General features: G+C 46.9%; 2 protein-coding genes across 2 annotated transcripts; one reads left to right on the top strand and one right to left on the bottom strand.

Moving 5' to 3' along the window:
* Window positions 1-3748: 3748 nt before the first annotated feature.
* cbr1 (carbonyl reductase 1) lies at window positions 3749-9485 on the bottom strand. The gene is made up of 7 exons (XM_083923546.1): window positions 9351-9485; window positions 5743-5860; window positions 5481-5650; window positions 5202-5309; window positions 4426-4634; window positions 4282-4335; window positions 3749-4157 (listed from the first exon to the last, which is right to left on the bottom strand). Exons 2-7 carry the CDS (start codon window positions 5856-5858, stop codon window positions 3984-3986), a joined length of 831 nt encoding a protein of 276 aa, XP_083779672.1. The 5' UTR covers window positions 5859-5860; window positions 9351-9485; the 3' UTR covers window positions 3749-3983.
* A 204-nt stretch (window positions 9486-9689) lies between these two features.
* On the top strand, window positions 9690-17533 carry setd4 (SET domain containing 4). Its single transcript, XM_083923541.1, has 13 exons — window positions 9690-9940; window positions 10799-10888; window positions 11088-11183; window positions 11724-11761; window positions 12586-12674; window positions 13174-13410; window positions 13569-13628; window positions 13980-14109; window positions 14190-14364; window positions 15115-15193; window positions 15603-15683; window positions 16139-16262; window positions 16582-17533. The coding sequence occupies exons 2-13, from the start codon at window positions 10813-10815 to the stop codon at window positions 16762-16764; spliced, it is 1368 nt and encodes a 455-aa protein (XP_083779667.1). The 5' UTR covers window positions 9690-9940; window positions 10799-10812; the 3' UTR covers window positions 16765-17533.
* The last annotated feature ends 255 nt before the right edge of the window (window positions 17534-17788 follow it).

Here is a 17788-nt window from a genome sequence, read left to right as displayed (position 1 = left end):
CTTGTGTAAAAGTGTCCTCTAGGAGCATAAACGTGTGCTAAAGTGTCCTCTAGGAGCATAAACGTGTGTTAAAGTATCCTCTAGGAGCATAAACGTGTGTTAAAGTGTCCTCTAGGAGCATAAACGTGTGCTAAAGTGTCCTCTAGGAGCATAAACGTGTGTTAAAGTGTCCTCTAGGAGCATAAACGTGTGTTAAAGTGTCCTCTAGGAGCATAAACGTGTGCTAAAGTGTCCTCTAGGAGCATAAACGTGTGCTAAAGTGTACTCTAGGAGCATAAACGTGTGTTAAAGTGTCCTCTAGGAGCATAAACGTGTGCTAAAGTGTCCTCTAGGAGCATAAACGTGTGTTAAAGTGTCCTCTAGGAGCATAAACGTGTGCTAAAGTGTCCTCTAGGAGCATAAACGTGTGTTAAAGTGTCCTCTAGGAGCATAAACGTGTGTTAAAGTGTCCTCTAGGAGCATAAACGTGTGCTAAAGTGTCCTCTAGGAGCATAAACGTGTGTTAAAGTATCCTCTAGGAGCATAAACGTGTGCTAAAGTGTCCTCTAGGAGCATAAACGTGTGCTAAAGTGTCCTCTAGGAGCATAAACGTGTGTTGAAGTGTCCTCTAGGAGCATAAACGTGTGCTAAAGTGTCCTCTAGGAGCATAAACGTGTGTTAAAGTGTCCTCTAGGAGCATAAACGTGTGCTAAAGTGTCCTCTAGGAGCATAAACGTGTGTTAAAGTGTCCTCTAGGAGCATAAACGTGTGCTAAAGTGTCCTCTAGGAGCATAAACGTGTGTTAAAGTGTCCTCTAGGAGCATAAACGTGTGCTAAAGTGTCCTCTAGGAGCATAAACGTGTGCTAAAGTGTCTTCTAGGAGCATAAACGTGTGCTAAAGTGTCCTCTAGGAGCATAAACGTGTGTTAAAGTGTCCTCTAGGAGCATAAACGTGTGTTAAAGTGTCCTCTAGGAGCATAAACGTGTGCTAAAGTGTCCTCTAGGAGCATAAACGTGTGCTAAAGTGTCCTCTAGGAGCATAAACGTGTGTTAAAGTGTCCTCTAGGAGCATAAACGTGTGCTAAAGTGTCCTCTAGGAGCATAAACGTGTGTTAAAGTGTCTTCTAGGAGCATAAACGTGTGCTAAAGTGTCCTCTAGGAGCATAAACGTGTGTTAAAGTGTCCTCTAGGCGCATAAACGTGTGTTAAAGTATCCTCTAGGAGCATAAACGTGTGTTAAAGTGTCCTCTAGGAGCATAAACGTGTGTTAAAGTGTCCTCTAGGAGCATAAACGTGTGCTAAAGTGTCCTCTAGGAGCATAAACGTGTGTTAAAGTGTCTTCTAGGAGCATAAACGTGTGCTAAAGTGTCCTCTAGGAGCATAAACGTGTGCTAAAGTGTCCTCTAGGAGCATAAACGTGTGTTAAAGTGTCCTCTAGGAGCATAAACGTGTGTTAAAGTGTCCTCTAGGCGCATAAACGTGTGTTAAAGTATCCTCTAGGAGCATAAACGTGTGTTAAAGTGTCCTCTAGGAGCATAAACGTGTGTTAAAGTGTCCTCTAGGAGCATAAACGTGTGCTAAAGTGTCCTTATTTTTTCCTTTTCGCCCGTGCCCTTTAAAAGTCTGTGCACGCCCCTGCTTGTCACTAATTCATAGTAACAAATGGACATGTGTTGGGGTATTCAGACTTCCAGATGACAGTTTGAAGTTTAACGTGAACGGACGTCTCAGCCGTGACTTTGTTTCCTCACAGAACATCACGGGTTCGAGTCCACGCTCTGGAACCATCTCCGTCTGAACCGTTGTGACAGTTTAAGGTTTCCTGAGTTCTCATGGGTTTGCGTTGGGTCAGAGTCGGGCTGCAGGGAACAAACAGAGAAAATAGAATATAGATGATGGTAAGAAGCTTAAATGATATTATATGATGAGATTCTTGTGGTTTTGGGGGGGGGGGGGGGGGATTAGTGTGCGTGTCCGCTGAGAAGAGGACAACAGCAGGCAGAGGGAGGATTAAGAGAGCAGTCAGCGATATCATGGAGTCACAGGAGGAGTCCTGCTTCACTGTCTGAGGGTTTATTAGAGTTTAAGAGGCTGTAATTCATCAGAGGAAGTCATGAGACTTTATTAATCACTAAATGCTGAATGTTAGGGCGCCCTCCCACTGTTCCTCCGTCCCGTTCCCCGTGCTTTAGGGTCCTTGTCCCCCCCTCCAGGCCCGTTTGTACTCACACTACCTGGGCCTCGGAGAATGCTTCTTGCTGTCCATACGTCATCACGCCGTAACACGTCACACGCATTGATGACGTCATGGCGATGCGTGGCTTTGTTTCCAGATCTTTCCGTAGACCTCGGAGTTTTTGTGCGTCTTGTCGACTGTTTTTGAATCTTTTCATCGACCAAATCTGCAGTAAACACTCCACCTCCGCATCACACCAACGTGAACCTTTCACCGCCATTGTTTGAAATGTCCGCGCATGGTCCCTCCTTCTTTTTTCTACGTCCCAACAGGCGCACAGGAAATGACCTCAGAACCGCCGTAGGCCTCGTGCTCGTACACGTGCGCACGCTCGTGCTCGTACACGTGCAAACGTGCTTTACTAAAGCCCACCTCTCCCAAACGGGCCGTGGACGGCAAGCGTGCCGCTCCTAGACGTGGTACGGTTGCACTCACACTGGTCAAAGGAACCAGGCTTTACCCGAAAAACCTGTTTTGGCGCGGTGCCGAAGGACAGTGTGAGAGCGCACTAAGGCATGAATAAGTGGAGGTTCTCAGTTTCAGCAGAAGTGCGTCAGTCACCTGCGTTTATACGTTTTAATGAAGCATTATTAAAGTAATCCATTACTTTTGCAGATGTAAATGTTAATGGATCTGTAAATGGATTATGGTCAAACGTGTGTGCTGCTGGAGGAGGATTCTCCACAACCTGGCAACCCAAAAGTGACGTTCTGAGCCTTTCTATCAGGATTTTAAACACATGGACTTTTTACATATTTGAGAAACTTTGCTGGAGTCCAGAGAGGAGATTTAAAAAACCTGTGATGTCACAAAGTGTCTGAGCGGAGCGGGGTCTTGTGGGCGGGGCCAGACGGATCCAGGTTTCACTCTGACCGAACTACAACTCCCACAGTCCCACACACACCGTGACCTCGTGACCTCAGCCGCCTTTTATCAGAAACAGAATGAAACTCTGAGGATGAAACGCAGCGGAAAGCTTCAATATTCACCAGAATAAAAGCATTAAACACCTGATGAGTCCTGGTTAAGTGTGTGTGCGGCGCTCAGCCTCACTAAACCACACACACAACCACGGGTGGAGCTCGTAAATCACGCCGTATTTGTGTCGTATGTTCAGCTCCATTAATATTTCTCCAGGGGACAGCGTGGTTTACTGTGTGCGTGTCGTTACAGCTCTCCATAAATGTCTCCATAGATATGAATTATAGCTGCACGCTGGATACGTTCACTTTAATTGGACCTTTGTTTTAAAGCTCAGTGCACACACACACACACACACACACACACACACACACACACACACACACACACACACACACACACACACACACACACACACACACACACACACACACACACACACACACACACACACACACACACACACACACACACACACACACACACACACACACACAACACACACACAGATGCTGCAGAGTCTCTGTTCATATGAAGTGTGCGCTTTGACCACCAGGTGTCGCTGCAGCCACAGGAGTCGCTCCTCAGGGTGAAGTCACCATTTTGTTTTTCCAAAGTATTTTTATTTTAATTTGATTTCAAAACATTTAAACTTCATCCAGAAGATTCATGTCAAAGATCTTAGAAAAAAGAATCAAACCAAAATGATGAGAAGTTTGAGCACACACACACGCACACGCACAGCCACGCACACACACACACACACACATACGCACGCACACACACACACACACACACACACACACACACACACACACACACACACACACACACACAGGCCTCCTCTTCACCACGGCTGAACTTCTTTATCGGAGACAAACTTCCCGTGCGGCGCCGTGGCTCCGGGCGGCAGCAGGGCCAGGTACACCGGGGTGATGGCGCCCTCCTCTGGCGACTTCGGGGCCTTGTCCCCGGCCATGTCAGTGCGCACCCAGCCGGGGCAACAGGCGTTCAGCAAGATCTGGACACGACAACACATACACGTGAGCAGCGAGGCATCACTGGAGACTAAACCACAGGACGGACTTAAACACTTTAATGTGTGACTCCCAGCCCCTGTAAGGACCCCGCTCCTGGTGCCTCACCCCGTCATTGGGCCTCTCCTTGGACAGACGGCGAGCCTGGATCATGGACAGGGTCTGAACACACACAGACAGGAAACATTAGAGCGACCCATGAGGGGTTTGATCTGCAGACCGGTGCTTGGTCTCCACGGTGTCGGGTCGTACCGTCAGTCCCGTCTTGGACATGCCGTACGCCGTGTCGGGCCAGCCGCCCTTCTGGTGCTGGCCGTTCTTGGCCTCGTCCACGAACTGCTGCATGAGTCCCACCAGCTCCTCCTCCGTGATGTCCTCGCTGCGGAAACGCTGCTGCAGGGCGGCGCTGCACTTGTTCAGAGTGCGGGAGCCGACGAAGCTGGAGACGTTCACCACGCGACCTAAAACACACCACACGCACATGGGTTAGTGAATGGGGCCCACGGGGACCAGGCCCAGGGGTCCATGAGGTCAGGGGACCATGAGGTCAGGGGTCCGTGAAGTCAGGGGGCCCTCACTCGTAAAATGTTGTTAAAAAATGATCACAAAGAAGAAAAGATGCAAAATGGCTAAAAATAGATGCAAAACCAGCACAAAAAGATGCAAAATGACTAAAAATAGATGCAAAACCGACACAAAAAGATGCAAAATGACTAAAAATAGATGCAAAACTACCAAAAAAGATGCAAAATGACTAAAAATAGATGCAAAACCAGCACAAAAAGATGCAAAATGACTAAAAATAGATGCAAAACCGACACAAAAAGATGCAAAATGACTAAAAATAGATGCAAAACTACCAAAAAAGATGCAAAATGACTAAAAATAGATGCAAAACCAGCACAAAAAGATGCAAAATGACTAAAAATAGATGCAAAACCAGCACAAAAAGATGCAAAAGGACTAAAAATAGATGCAAAACTACGTGCTCGTCGACAGCAGACCTGCTCCACCTCTGTGTCCTTTACCTCCAGCTCTGATGAGCGGCAGGAAGTGAGTCAACATGTCTCTGGTGGCGAAGAAGTTGGTCTTGAGGGTGACCTCCGCCTGGACGGCAAACGGAGCCGTGTCCGCCACTGGAGAGAGAGGGGGAGAGAGGGAGAGAGAGAGAGAGAGAGGGAGAGAGAGAGAGAGAGAGAGAGAGAGAACATTAATGAAACATCAAATCGAACGCCACGCCACTTCGAGGGCGTTGGAGTTAAAGTACGACACGCCCGACTGGCTTCACGTCACGGCTCAACTCCTACTTTTGAACGCTATCCCGGCGTTGTTGACGAGGACGTCCACTCCTCCGTACTTGTCTTTAAAGTACGCGGCGGCGGTGGTGATGCTGTTCAGGTCGTTGATGTCCAGCTGGTGAAACATGGCCTTCAGTCCGTCCGCGCCGAGAGACTTCACCGCTTCCTGTCCGCGCCCGCTGCAACAAGAGCACAGACGTTTAAATAACACCGCGGAGGAGCCGCTCTGTGACACGTGTTACTCAGGTGTGTGAGCAGCGCGGCGCCCTACATGTCTCTGGCGGTGAGGTAGACGTCTCCTTGGTACTGCGTGCAGAGCGCTCGGACGATGGCCAACCCGATGCCCTTGTTACTGCCCGTTACCACGGCAACCTTGACTGACGACATGTCTGTGAACAGAGACGTAAAGTTCATATTTAATAAAGCTTTTTTAATCATCAGCAGCAGAAAAACACGTTAAACTCACTCAGCTGTCGATCCTGAGTCAGTTATGAACAGGATTTACATTTAAATGATCTGTAATAAGAGGAATTAAGGGCGCACTCCCACTGTCCCACCGCACCGCGCCAAAACAGGTGTTACATGTCAAGCCTAGTGCCTTTGACCAGTGTGAGTGCAACCGTACCGCGTCTAGGAGCGGCACGCTTGCCGTCCACGGCCCGTTTGAGAGAGGTGGGCTTTAGTAAAGCACGTTTGCACGTGTACGAGCACGAGCGTGCGCACGTGTACGAGCACGAGGCCTACGGCGGTTCTGAGGTCATTTCCTGTGCTCCTGTTGGGACGTAGAAAAAAGAAGGAGGGACCATGCGCGGACATTTCAAACAATGGCGGTGAAAGGTTCACGTTGGTGTGATGCGGAGGTGGAGTGTTTACTGCAGATTTGGTCGATGAAAAGATTAAAAAACAGTCGACAAGACGCACAAAAACTCCGAGGTCTACGGAAAGATCTGGAAACAAAGCCACGCATCGCCATGACGTCATCAATGCGTGTGACGTGTTACGGCGTGATGACGTATAGGCAGCAAGAAGCATTCTCCGAGGCCCAGGTAGTGTGAGGACAAACGGGCCTGGAGGGGGGGACAAGGACCCTAAAGCACGGGGCACGGGACGGAGGCACAGTGGGAGGGCGCCCTGAGACACAGAGCTGCTACGTTTAGTGTCCGACAGTTAAATTAATCTCTAATCTGGTTTCCATGATGCTTTAATTCGTCTGTGTGACGTCTAAGTGACTCTGATGTTGCTGTTTCTCTGCTGCTCTGTGACACTGAAGTCACATTTAAGGACGTTTAACCACATTTATCACAATTTAGAGACAAACTGATCCGTTCATGGAGGAAATGATCCACAGATTAATAAAGAACAAGAAAGAAAGATCCTTTATAACTCATTTAAAGCGACTCAATTTGACTTTATAATAAAACTCAAGCAGCACTCGTGTCACACACTTAAACAAACACTGGAGCTGCAGGAGATGAACTCAACCCTGAGAAAGATGAACATTTGCAGAGTCATGGTGACTTTTTCAGAGAGAACTGTTCTTTACATTGTTTATTAATTAATCTGTAATAAAGATTGTGTCAAGTTAATACAGAACGAGCTCTGAGCCTGAAACCGACTCTTTTGTCTCATATAAAGACGTTTAAAGTGTTTTATATTAATGTGACGCGGCAGAATCAGACCTGAGGAGCCGACTGAGACTGGCACAAGATGATTTTCAGGTTTGGGAGGAGATTAGAAAAGTGATAAAACACAGATTAACAAAGAACAAGAAAGAAAGATCATTTATAACTCATTTAAAGCGACTTTAGAATAAAACTCAAGCAGCACTCGAGTCACACACTAAACAAACCCTGGAGCTGCAGGAGATGAACTCAACCCTGAGATCAGCCGAGATTCAAACAGATGAACATTTGCAGAGTCATGGTGACTTTTTCAGAGAGAACTGTTCTTTACACTGTTTATTAATTAATCTGTAATAACTGGAGTTAATGAAGAACGAGCTCTGAGCCTGAAACCGACTCTTTTGTCTCATATAAAGACGTTTAAAGTGTTTTATATTAATGTGACGCGGCAGAATCAGACCCGAGGAGCCGACTGAGACTGGCACAAGATGATTTTCAGGTTTGGGAGGAGATTAGAAAAGTGATAAAACACAGATTAACAAAGAACAAGAAAGAAAGAAAGATCATTTATAACTCATTTAAAGCGACTTCATGCGTCTTTCTCAAGCAGCACTCGTGTCACACACTTAAACAAACTCTGGAGCTGCAGGAGAATAAACTCAACCCTGTGAAAGATGAACATTTGCAGAGTCATGGTGACTTTTTCAGGGAGAACTGTTCTTTACACTGTTTATTAATTAATGTGTAATAACTGGAGTTAATACAGAACGAGCTCTGAGCCTGAAACCGACTCTTTTGTCTCATATAAAGACGTTTAAAGTGTTTTAATATTATTTTATATCGTTGCAGAATCAGACCCGAGGAGCCGACTGAGACTGGCATGAGATGATTTTCAGGTTTGGGAGGAGATTAGAAAAGTGATAAAACGCAGATTAACAAAGAACAAGAAAGAAAGATCCTTTATAACTCATTAAAAGTAACTTCATGCGTCTTTCTCAAGCAGCACTCGTGTCACACACTTAAACAAACTCTGGAGCTGCAGGAGAATGAACCCAACCCTGTGAAAGATGAACATTTGCAGAGTCATGGTGACTTTTTCAGGGAGAACTGTTCTTTACATTGTTTATGAATTAATGTGTAAAAACTGGAGTAAATACAGAACGAGCTCTGAGCCTGAAACCGACTCTTTTGTCTCATATAAAGACGTTTAAAGTGTTTTAATATTATTTTATATCGTTGCAGAATCAGACCTGAGGAGGCGGCTGAGACTGGCACAAGATGATTTTCAGGTTTGGGAGGAGATTAGAAAAGTGATAAAACGTGCTGAGTCATGCTGACGATGACTGAGGGAACTGTTCTTTTATTCTGTCACGAGTCGACAAAAAATTATCTGCAACATTTTGAGAATCGATTAATCAGTAAAGTGACGTTTTCTGCAGAAACGTCAGAAAATGATGTTTAGTTTCCTGCTTTTCTCTTTTAAATCACGTTAAACTGAAAATCTTTGTGTTTTTATGACAAAATAATTCATTTTAAACACTTTGGACTTTGGGAAAATCTGTTTTTCACTCTTTTCTGAAGGAAATGATGAAAATAACGAGCAGATAACATGAAAAACTGTCAGTTTGCAGCTTAGAAACCAATGAAATCATAAAACAACATTAAAAATGGGAACTTTTCATGCACAAAACTTTGCATATGTACATATTTGAACTTTACTTGTTTCATATTGTTGTTGTTTTTCTGTATTTTGCTCTTTTCCTGCAGGTTTCTGACTTTTGCAGTTTCTTTATTTTCTCTTTCTGTGTTTAAAGTTTTTAATATTTTCATTTAATCCCGATTCTGATGAAAAACAACAGTTTTCTATAAATCAAACAAACTTCAACAGCTTCAGAGAGAAAAGACACAAAACACGTGGAACAATAGAAAGTGCTGAGTCATGCGTCCGCGCGACCTTTACTCTACATAACACATACATAATAAACTCTTATAACATGAAAACTGATTTTTTGAACATGCAACTAACCTTTTATTAGTGTCATATGAGCTGATATATGATTTCACACACACACACACACACACACACACACACACACACACACACAGAACCTTCCGCCTCATGTGTGTTGCGTAACGCTGACTGGCTCCTGTTTCTCTTTTAACCCGTTTTCACAAAGATGCAGAGACTAAAACGGTGTTTTCGTGTTTGCATGTTGCTGAGTGTGTGTTGGTGATGTGAGAACAGGAGCTTCCTCACCTGCAGAGAGTCTGTGGAGCTGCAGAGAGTCTGTGGAGCTGTAGAGAGTCTGTGGAGAGTCTGTGGAGCTGCAGAGAGTCTGCAGAGAGTCTGTGGAGCTGCAGAGAGTCTGTGGAGCTGCAGAGAGTCTGTGGAGCTGCAGAGAGTCTGTGGAGAGTCTGTGGAGAGTCTGTGGAGAGTCTGTGGAGCTGCAGAGAGTCTGTGGAGCTGTGGAGAGTCTGCGGAGAGTCTGTGGAGACGCGGAGCTGCTGCACTAGACTGGGCGGACGACTGCGGCTCTACTGCGCAGGGTCAGTGCGCATACCCGGAAAAACAAACAGAGAGCCGAGCGTGGGTTTGACCCGTGCAGCACGACACGAGCAGTAGCGAGATATGAAGCAGATGAGAGTGAAATCATATTTATTATATCATATTTTATATGTTTAATATTGTGTTTAACTACAACAACAAAGATCCACTCCACAGCGAAGGCGGAAACACACATAAACATATAATAACAATCATAATAACAACAATAATAATCATAATATTAAAGAAGACACAGTGAAAATCAATAAAGATGAAAAGGTAAAAGAGCACAAAGGCTTCAGGTAAGAGACAGTTTCTATATTTTATATTAGTGTATCTCTGTGTGCTCTGGTTTTATTTATCTGTAATATCATTTATTTACACTTTAATGTCATAAAACTTATTTATTTTATAGCAATTACTTTAATCCATGTGAAGTTGTTGTTCACATGAAGATACATAACTATATATATTAGTGATCTGTGTTTTTAGGTGCATCTGTATCGGTCTATATCTGTATTTTCTGACATTTTAGCATGAAAAATGTTTTTTTTTGACCATAAAAAGTTGGTGATTATATTTTTCTGTCAAATCTATTATGAGACGAGACCTTTCATTTGTAGGAAACTGTCACCAAACATAACTGTGGTTGTTTAAAGCACAGTAACATTTAATTTACTGTGATGAAAAAGTGCAATCATCATTTTACTGAATTAACTGTTTTTACTGTATCAGAATAAGAAGTTTACCGCAGCAGGAAAAGACTGAAAATGCACCTTTAAATGTTGGAAAGTGCTTTGATTTGACTTTTGAAAAGGTGCAGGAACCCTTTGAGTGTGTTTATAGTTATGATGTTGATTTATTAATTATCTTATTAGTGTGTGAGCTCGTTACCTCGTTACTTCAGCATCAGGATTGTTCTCTGTCTGGAGCTTTGCACGTTAACAACATGAAATACGTTGATGCCTCTCCTGTGTTTGACTGTGCACACGTCTGTTTCCTGTTCCCCTGATTCATACCCATGCATTTGTACTGTGTGTGTGTGTGTGTGTGTGTGTGTGTGTGTGTGTGTGTGTGTGTGTGTGTGTGTGTGTGTGTGTGTGTGTGTGTGTGTGTGTGTGTGTGTGTGTGTGTGTGTGTGTGTGTGGATGGTGTCACAGGTGCAGGTGAGGTCATGACGGGTCGCTGCTGTCGGGCCGGACGAGCCGCGAGGAAGAGGAGGCAGAGACGAACGGGCGCCGTCCAGTCAGGTATGAACTGATCTACTGCTGCGTGTGTCGTTGTTTGAGACACGTGTCTGTTGTCTCCTCTAAGTGTGTGTGTGTGTGTGTGTGTGTCTGTGCTTGTGTGTCTGTTTGTGTATGTGCGTGTCTGGTTGTGTGTGTGTGTGTCTGTTTGTGTATGTGCGTGTCTGGTTGTGTGTGTGTGTGTGTGTGTGTGTGTCCTCAGTGTCTCTGTGTCACCAGCTGCAGTACGTGAGGCTGATGACGTTCCTTCACCAGCGAGGATTCAGCTCCACGCCGCTGCAGCCCGCCCTCTTCACCGGTACGACTCACACACTCGACAACACACTAAAAAACAATAACAGGCGTCATCGTCCAGGTCCAACGACACGTGCACGGACTTTATCAGACTTCCTGTTTAGATGAACGTTCAGCAGCTTCAGTTGTGACACGATCGACAGACAGAAACACTTTCAGCTCCTGTGATGAAAAAACAACCAGATCAACTCTTCACTGCCTTTATTACAGTTTGTTGTTTGTTGTTTGTGTGCTGCACAAAGTGCCCGACCCTCACGGGTTTAAAACACCATCACATCAAACATTACATTGAAAATACAGATTATTATGCGGCTCCATCTTTGATAAAATATTCCTTCTTCTCTCTCTTTACCAAGAAACTTTGCTACTAAAAGGTTCCCTATTTAAAGCCCAACTCCAGTTTCTCATATGCATCTAAACAAAAGAAAAGAGGATTAATGGAAGATTCATCCAGTCATCATCATCATCATCATCATCATCATCATCATCATCGTCATCGTGTGATAACGCAGAGTGTGTGTGTGTGTTGCTTCTCGTTGTTCAGACACAGGAAGAGGACTGCAGGCTCTGAAAACCATCAAGGTAAAACATTTCTTTAGCTCCCGATCACTTCGGCTTTTGTCACAGGAAAACAAATGTGCACGTCAGGGGTGCAGGTGCAGTGTGCACGTCAGGTGTGCAGGTGTAGTGTGCACGTCAGGGGTGCAGGTGTAGTGTGCACGTCAGGTGTGCAGGTGTAGTGTGCACGTCAGGTGTGCAGGTGTATCGTGCACGTCAGGTGTGCAGGTGTAGTGTGCACGTCAGGTGTGCAGGTGTAGTGTGCAGGTGTAGTGTGCACGTCAGGTGTGCAGGTGTAGTGTGCACGTCAGGTGTAGTGTGCACGTCAGGTGTGCAGGTGTAGTGTGCACGTCAGGTGTAGTGTGCACGTCAGGTGTGCAGGTGTAGTGTGCACGTCAGGTGTGCAGGTGTAGTGTGTAGTCTCCCTCTGCTTCTCTCCGTCACCGCGGAGACGCAGGATATATTTTATGTATTTATTTTTGCGTTGTCGTGGAAACAGGGCCTTAATATATCAGCTGCTCTCTGATCGTTGATATAGTTAAAATGATTCTCCCTGATCACATGTTCTTACTTTTTATAACAGATTTTATGGATTCATGTATTTTATCACACCTCCACATCAGGCTTTGAGTCCCATTTATTTATTTATTTTTAAAACCAGGTTCCAGAGTTTTTAAACACTGTTATTGTTCTGCTGACTCATGCTCTCGTTGATTGACAGACGAGCGATCAGCCTTTGTTAAAACTGTGACTCTTTAAAAGTGTGACTCTTTAAAACTGTGACTCTTTAAAAGTGTGACTGTTTTTTTAAACTGTGACTCTTTAAAACTGTGACTTGTCTCCGTCAGCCCGGGGAGCTGCTGCTCTCCCTGCCAGAGTCCTGTCTCCTCACCACCTCCGCGGTTCTGGACAGCTACCTGGGCCCCTTCATCAAGAGGTGAACCCTTTTTTAACCAAGACACTCAGAGGGCCGCTCCAGAGCCGGGTCCTGTGCCGGGACTCTTTGCTGGTCCTGAAAATGCGTTCGATAATCAAACAACATCTCCATCAACTGTGTTCAGTACAAACACAAGTGGGGGTTTGAACCTCTGGGGAAACCTCGTGTACAGGGACGTAACGGAGCTGTGGAAAACCAACAGGCTCTGAGACGGTTCGCACGTTGACCCAACGGTGAACCAGCACCAGAACCAGGTCTGGGCTGGTCCAAAAGTCATAATAGGGATCAGTATGTGTTCATACACACGAGGGAAAGTGTTGAAAGTGTCCGAGTCTGGACAGAAAACTGTAAAGTGCAGTAACAACCTCTATAAAGTGTGTTTTCACTGAAGGTCGTTGTAATTAAACAGTAAAGAGGTAAAAAGAGCGAGGATCATGTGAGACGTTTAACCTCGGAGCATCAGACCGTGTGTGACCTCTGAACTCTCCGCTCTCTGCAGCTGGAAGCCCCGCCTCTCTCCCCTGGTGGCGCTCTGCGTCTTCCTGGTGTGTGAGCGGCACCGAGGCGAGGCCTCCGATTGGTTCCCCTACATCGACGTGCTGCCCACCACCTACACCTGCCCCGCCTACTTCACCGACGAGGTCGTGGCCGTTCTGCCGAGCGGGCTGCGTCGGCGAGCGTTAGAGCAGAGGGAGGGGGTCCGAGAGATCCACTCCCTCAACGGAAACTTCCTCAGGTGCCTGTGTGTGTGTGCGTGCGTGCGTGTGTGTGTGCGTGTGTGTGTGAAAAAAAACGTGACTGAACGGTGACGTGATCACCATAAATCCTCAAAAGTCATAAATCCAAATCATTAATTTCCTTTAAAATCAATAATGCTGATTCATCCTGATCCAGATCCCTGCAGCCGGTGCTGAGTCGCCCTGTGGAGGAGGTGCTGACGTACGAAGCCCTGAGGTGTGCGCACACACACACACACATATAGAAACACAGACACGTAGGAACACACACACCCACACACACACACACACACACACACACACACACGTATGAACACACACACTCGTAGGAACACACACACGTATGAACACACACACGTACAAGTATGAACACACGCACGTAGGAACACACACACATGTGGGAACACACACAAACACACACACACACGTAGGAACACACACACTCGTAGGAACACACACACGTAGGAACACACACAAACACACACACACACACACGTAGGAACACACACACACGTGTTGTTCTTAAGTTGTTGTTGTTGTTGTTGTTGTTGTTGCCGTCGTCCTGCAGGTGGGCGTGGTGTAGTGTCAACACACGCTCCGTCTTCATGTCCCAGCCGCCCACTAGCTTCCTGTCTGGACAGGATGTTTATGCTTTAGCGCCCTTTCTGGACCTTCTCAACCACCGTCCTGACGTGCAGGTAAACCTCCGACTCACGTCACAGAGCGCGTGAGGCCGCCACCGCCACCGCCGCCGACTCATCTAAAATCTGTTCTTCAGGTCAAAGCTAGTTTCAACGACGTGACGAGACGTTATGAAATCAGGAGCGTTTCCGGGACCCTCCGCTACCAGCAGGCCTTCATTAACTACGGCTGCCATGACAACCAGCGCCTGATGCTGGAGTACGGCTTCATCGCCGCCTGTAACCCCAACAGTGTCGTCTACGTGGACGAAGGTGAGGAATCCTCTGAAGCAGCTCTGTGTTTACTGTATGCTGTAAACTCTCAATCAGAGTTAAACGGTTCCACGAAGCTCACGTTAGGGCGCCCTCCCACTGTGCCTCCGTCCCGTGCCCCAGCACGTGTTACGGCTAAAGTCTGGTTCCTTTGACCAGTGTGAGTGCAACCGTACCACGTCTAGGAGCGGCACGCTTGCCGTCCACGGCCCGTTTGGGAGAGGTGGGCTTTAGTAAAGCACGTTTGCACGTGTACGAGCAGGAGCGTGCGCACGTGTACGAGCACGAGGCCTACGGCGGTTCTGAGGTCATTTCCTGTGCGCCTGTTGGGACGTAGAAAAAAGAAGGAGGGACCATGCACGGACATTTCAAACAATGGCGGTGAAAGGTTCACGTTGGTGTGATGCGGAGGTGGAGTGTTTACTGCAGATTTGGTCGATGAAAAGATTCAAAAACAGTCGACAAGACGCACAAAAACTCCGAGGTCTACGGAAAGATCTGGAAACAAAGCCACGCATCGCCATGACGTCATCAATGCGTGTGACGTGTTACGGCGTGATGACGTATAGGCAGCAAGAAGCATTCTCCGAGGCCCAGGTAGTGTGAGTACAAACGGGCCTGGAGGGGGGGACAAGGACCCTAAAGCACGGGGCACGGGACGGAGGCACAGTGGGAGGGCGCCCTGAGTCTGAGCTGAGAGCCTGCTAACTCTCTAATGCAGCTCCAGAGTTCATGACTGGTGTGTTTCAGATTTCCTCGCTGACGTTTTAAAAGGAGACCGGAGTTTGGATCAGAAGATGAAGTTTCTCCGAGAGAACGAGTTCCTCCAGTAAGATGTTCCCACTGTTATTGTTCTTTTGTTCCTTTTGTTTATTTTGTTTCTCTTGTTTATTGTTTAGTTTGTCTATAAAGTGCGATGTGACTCAGGTCAAGTCAAATATCGAGTGTTTCTGAAGAGAAAAGACAACGTGTTCGTAAAGACACACAATCGCAAAGATTCAGAACAAAAACAACACAAAAATATAAAAATAACACTAAATGAAATGAACAGTTAACTCATAAACGTATGATTTTGATTTCCTCAGATTCAAAGTCTTTACATAAAACATTAAAAAGCAAAGTCCTTAAACAGAACAGGAAGTAAAAAAACAGCTCAAATAAAAAAAGACAAGTGTAAAAACACAATAATAAAAGTTCACCGTGCTCTGATCGCAGCCTGTTCTCCTCCTGTCCCTCAGGAACCTCAGTGTGTCCAGTGACGGCCCCGGCTGGAGACTGATGACGGCTCTGAGGCTGTTATCTCTGCCACAGACACTGTAGTAAGACACACACACACACACACACACGAGCACACACACACACACACACGCACACACGCACACACACGCACACACGCACACACGCACACACACACAGAGACACGCACGCATGCACGCACACACACACACACAAGCACACACACACACACACAAGCACACAGAGACACACACACAAGCATGCACACAGACAGACACGCACGCACGCACACACACAGACAGACACGCACGCACACACACACACACACACACACACACACACACACACACACACACACAGTTTTTACTTATTAACACTTATGATCAGCAGAGTTCTGTAACGTGGGTTCGTTCAGACGGCTGTTTGGTAGAAAGGGACTGTTGAGTATGTAAACTCTTGTCCATTACATTCATGTGTTGTCTTCATTGTTGTAAACTTAGTTTGTTGTAAATAGTTTGTTTGCTGTCGTGTGTTTCAGTCACCACTGGAGGGCGGTGTTGCTCGGTCAGCCGGTGAGTGAGGAGAGAGAGGAGTGGAGCGTCCGGACGGCCAGGACTCTCTGTCAGACACTGCTGCGACACACACGCGCAGCTCTGGACCAGGTGTGTGTCATTAACGTGGACGTCTGTTCACTGGAGTCATACGTCAGCACAGCGGCCATCTTGCTCAGGGGAGCTGCACCTCCTCACGCACGTGTGTCTCTGGGGGCGGCAGGAGCAAGATGGCGCCGGCTCAGACACACCTGGATGATGCATCTCCGTGTTTACATCTGTGTGTGTGTGTCTGTGTCTTTGTGTGTGTGTGTGTGTGTGTGTGTGTGTGTGTGTGTGTGTGTGTGTGTGTGTGTGTGTGTGTGTGTGTGTGTGTGTGTGTGTGTGTGTGTGTGTGTGTGTGTGTGTGTGTGTGTGTGTGTGTGCGCAGATCTCCCTCCTCCTCCAGCTGTGTGACCGGCCAATCAGGGAGCAGCTGGATGTGATCAAGTCACTGCGACAGGAGGAGAGTTGCATCCTGGGAAGCTGCCTGGAGGCGCTGGGGGACACGCCGTCGGGACAACCAGACCAACCGCTGTTGTCGTGCCAACCAGATGTTGACGCTGCGAGCTGACGTCTGATTGGTTCTCGCTACAGAGACTGAAGGTTATCGGCTTACCTGGGGACGCTGGACTCTCTCTGTGTTCCTGTCTCTGACTGAGGACGTCCTGTAACCAGAGTCGCAGGTTTGATTCCAGAGCGTCTGACCTGTCACCACCGCCGTCAGCTGAGCGGAGCACAGGTCAACGACGCAGACTGCACAGGGCGCCGGACTGCACAGGGCACCAGACTGTACACGGCGCCGGACTGCGACCAAACGCTCTGATTTTGGACCAAAATCTATGAGCGTGCGACTGAATTTGCCGTCTGGTGGCGCTTGTGTCACAGTGCTTCTTATCTGGCTCTGTGGAGCAGTGTCTGGGTGTTGACAGGCGTGGGGCGGGGCCCTTTTATTTATATTTTTTAAGATTTAATTCTTTTACCTTTTTTATGCCTTTATTGTAGAGGACAGCTTGAAGAATGACAGGAAACAGGAGTGAGAGAGGGGGGAGGGGACATGCATCAAAGGACCGCAGGTGGGAATCAAACCCGGGTCACTGCATCAAGGACTTTAACCACTGAGCCACCAGGCGCCCGGGCGGGGCCCTTTTAGACGGCGAGAGTCGTGTCGGCACAGCTCCTGCCTGGACCTGAACGTGGATCAAACCAAAGACGTGGGGAGTTTCTAACGTGCGGAGGGAGCAGGCTGCAGCGGTCACCACCTTCAGCCCCGTTGAGATCGTGCAGGAGTACAAATACTCCAGGACTGTCTTCAATAACGTGCTGAGCTGTGTGATGAAACGGTGCGGAGTGCACAGTCGTGGGGTTCCAGGTTTGAATCCCAGCCGGGCCCTTCTGTGTGGAGTGATGCTCTCAGTGGTCGCGTCTCGGTCTCGTGGACTCAGTATCGTGTGTCGTCTCGTGAGCTGAGGGTCCTTATTCTGAATGTATGGTGTATTTTTTTAATATTGTATTCAATCCTGTCATGATGATGCTGCCGATGTTTACCTTCTATGATGCATCTTCAATAAAATGTGGTAATTTCTGATTTTACCGCG

The sequence above is a fragment of the Echiichthys vipera genome (genome assembly GCF_963691815.1).
Source record: "Echiichthys vipera genome assembly, chromosome: 11".
NCBI lineage: Eukaryota > Metazoa > Chordata > Actinopteri > Perciformes > Trachinidae > Echiichthys > Echiichthys vipera.
This window is presented reverse-complemented; position numbering and strand designations above follow the sequence as displayed.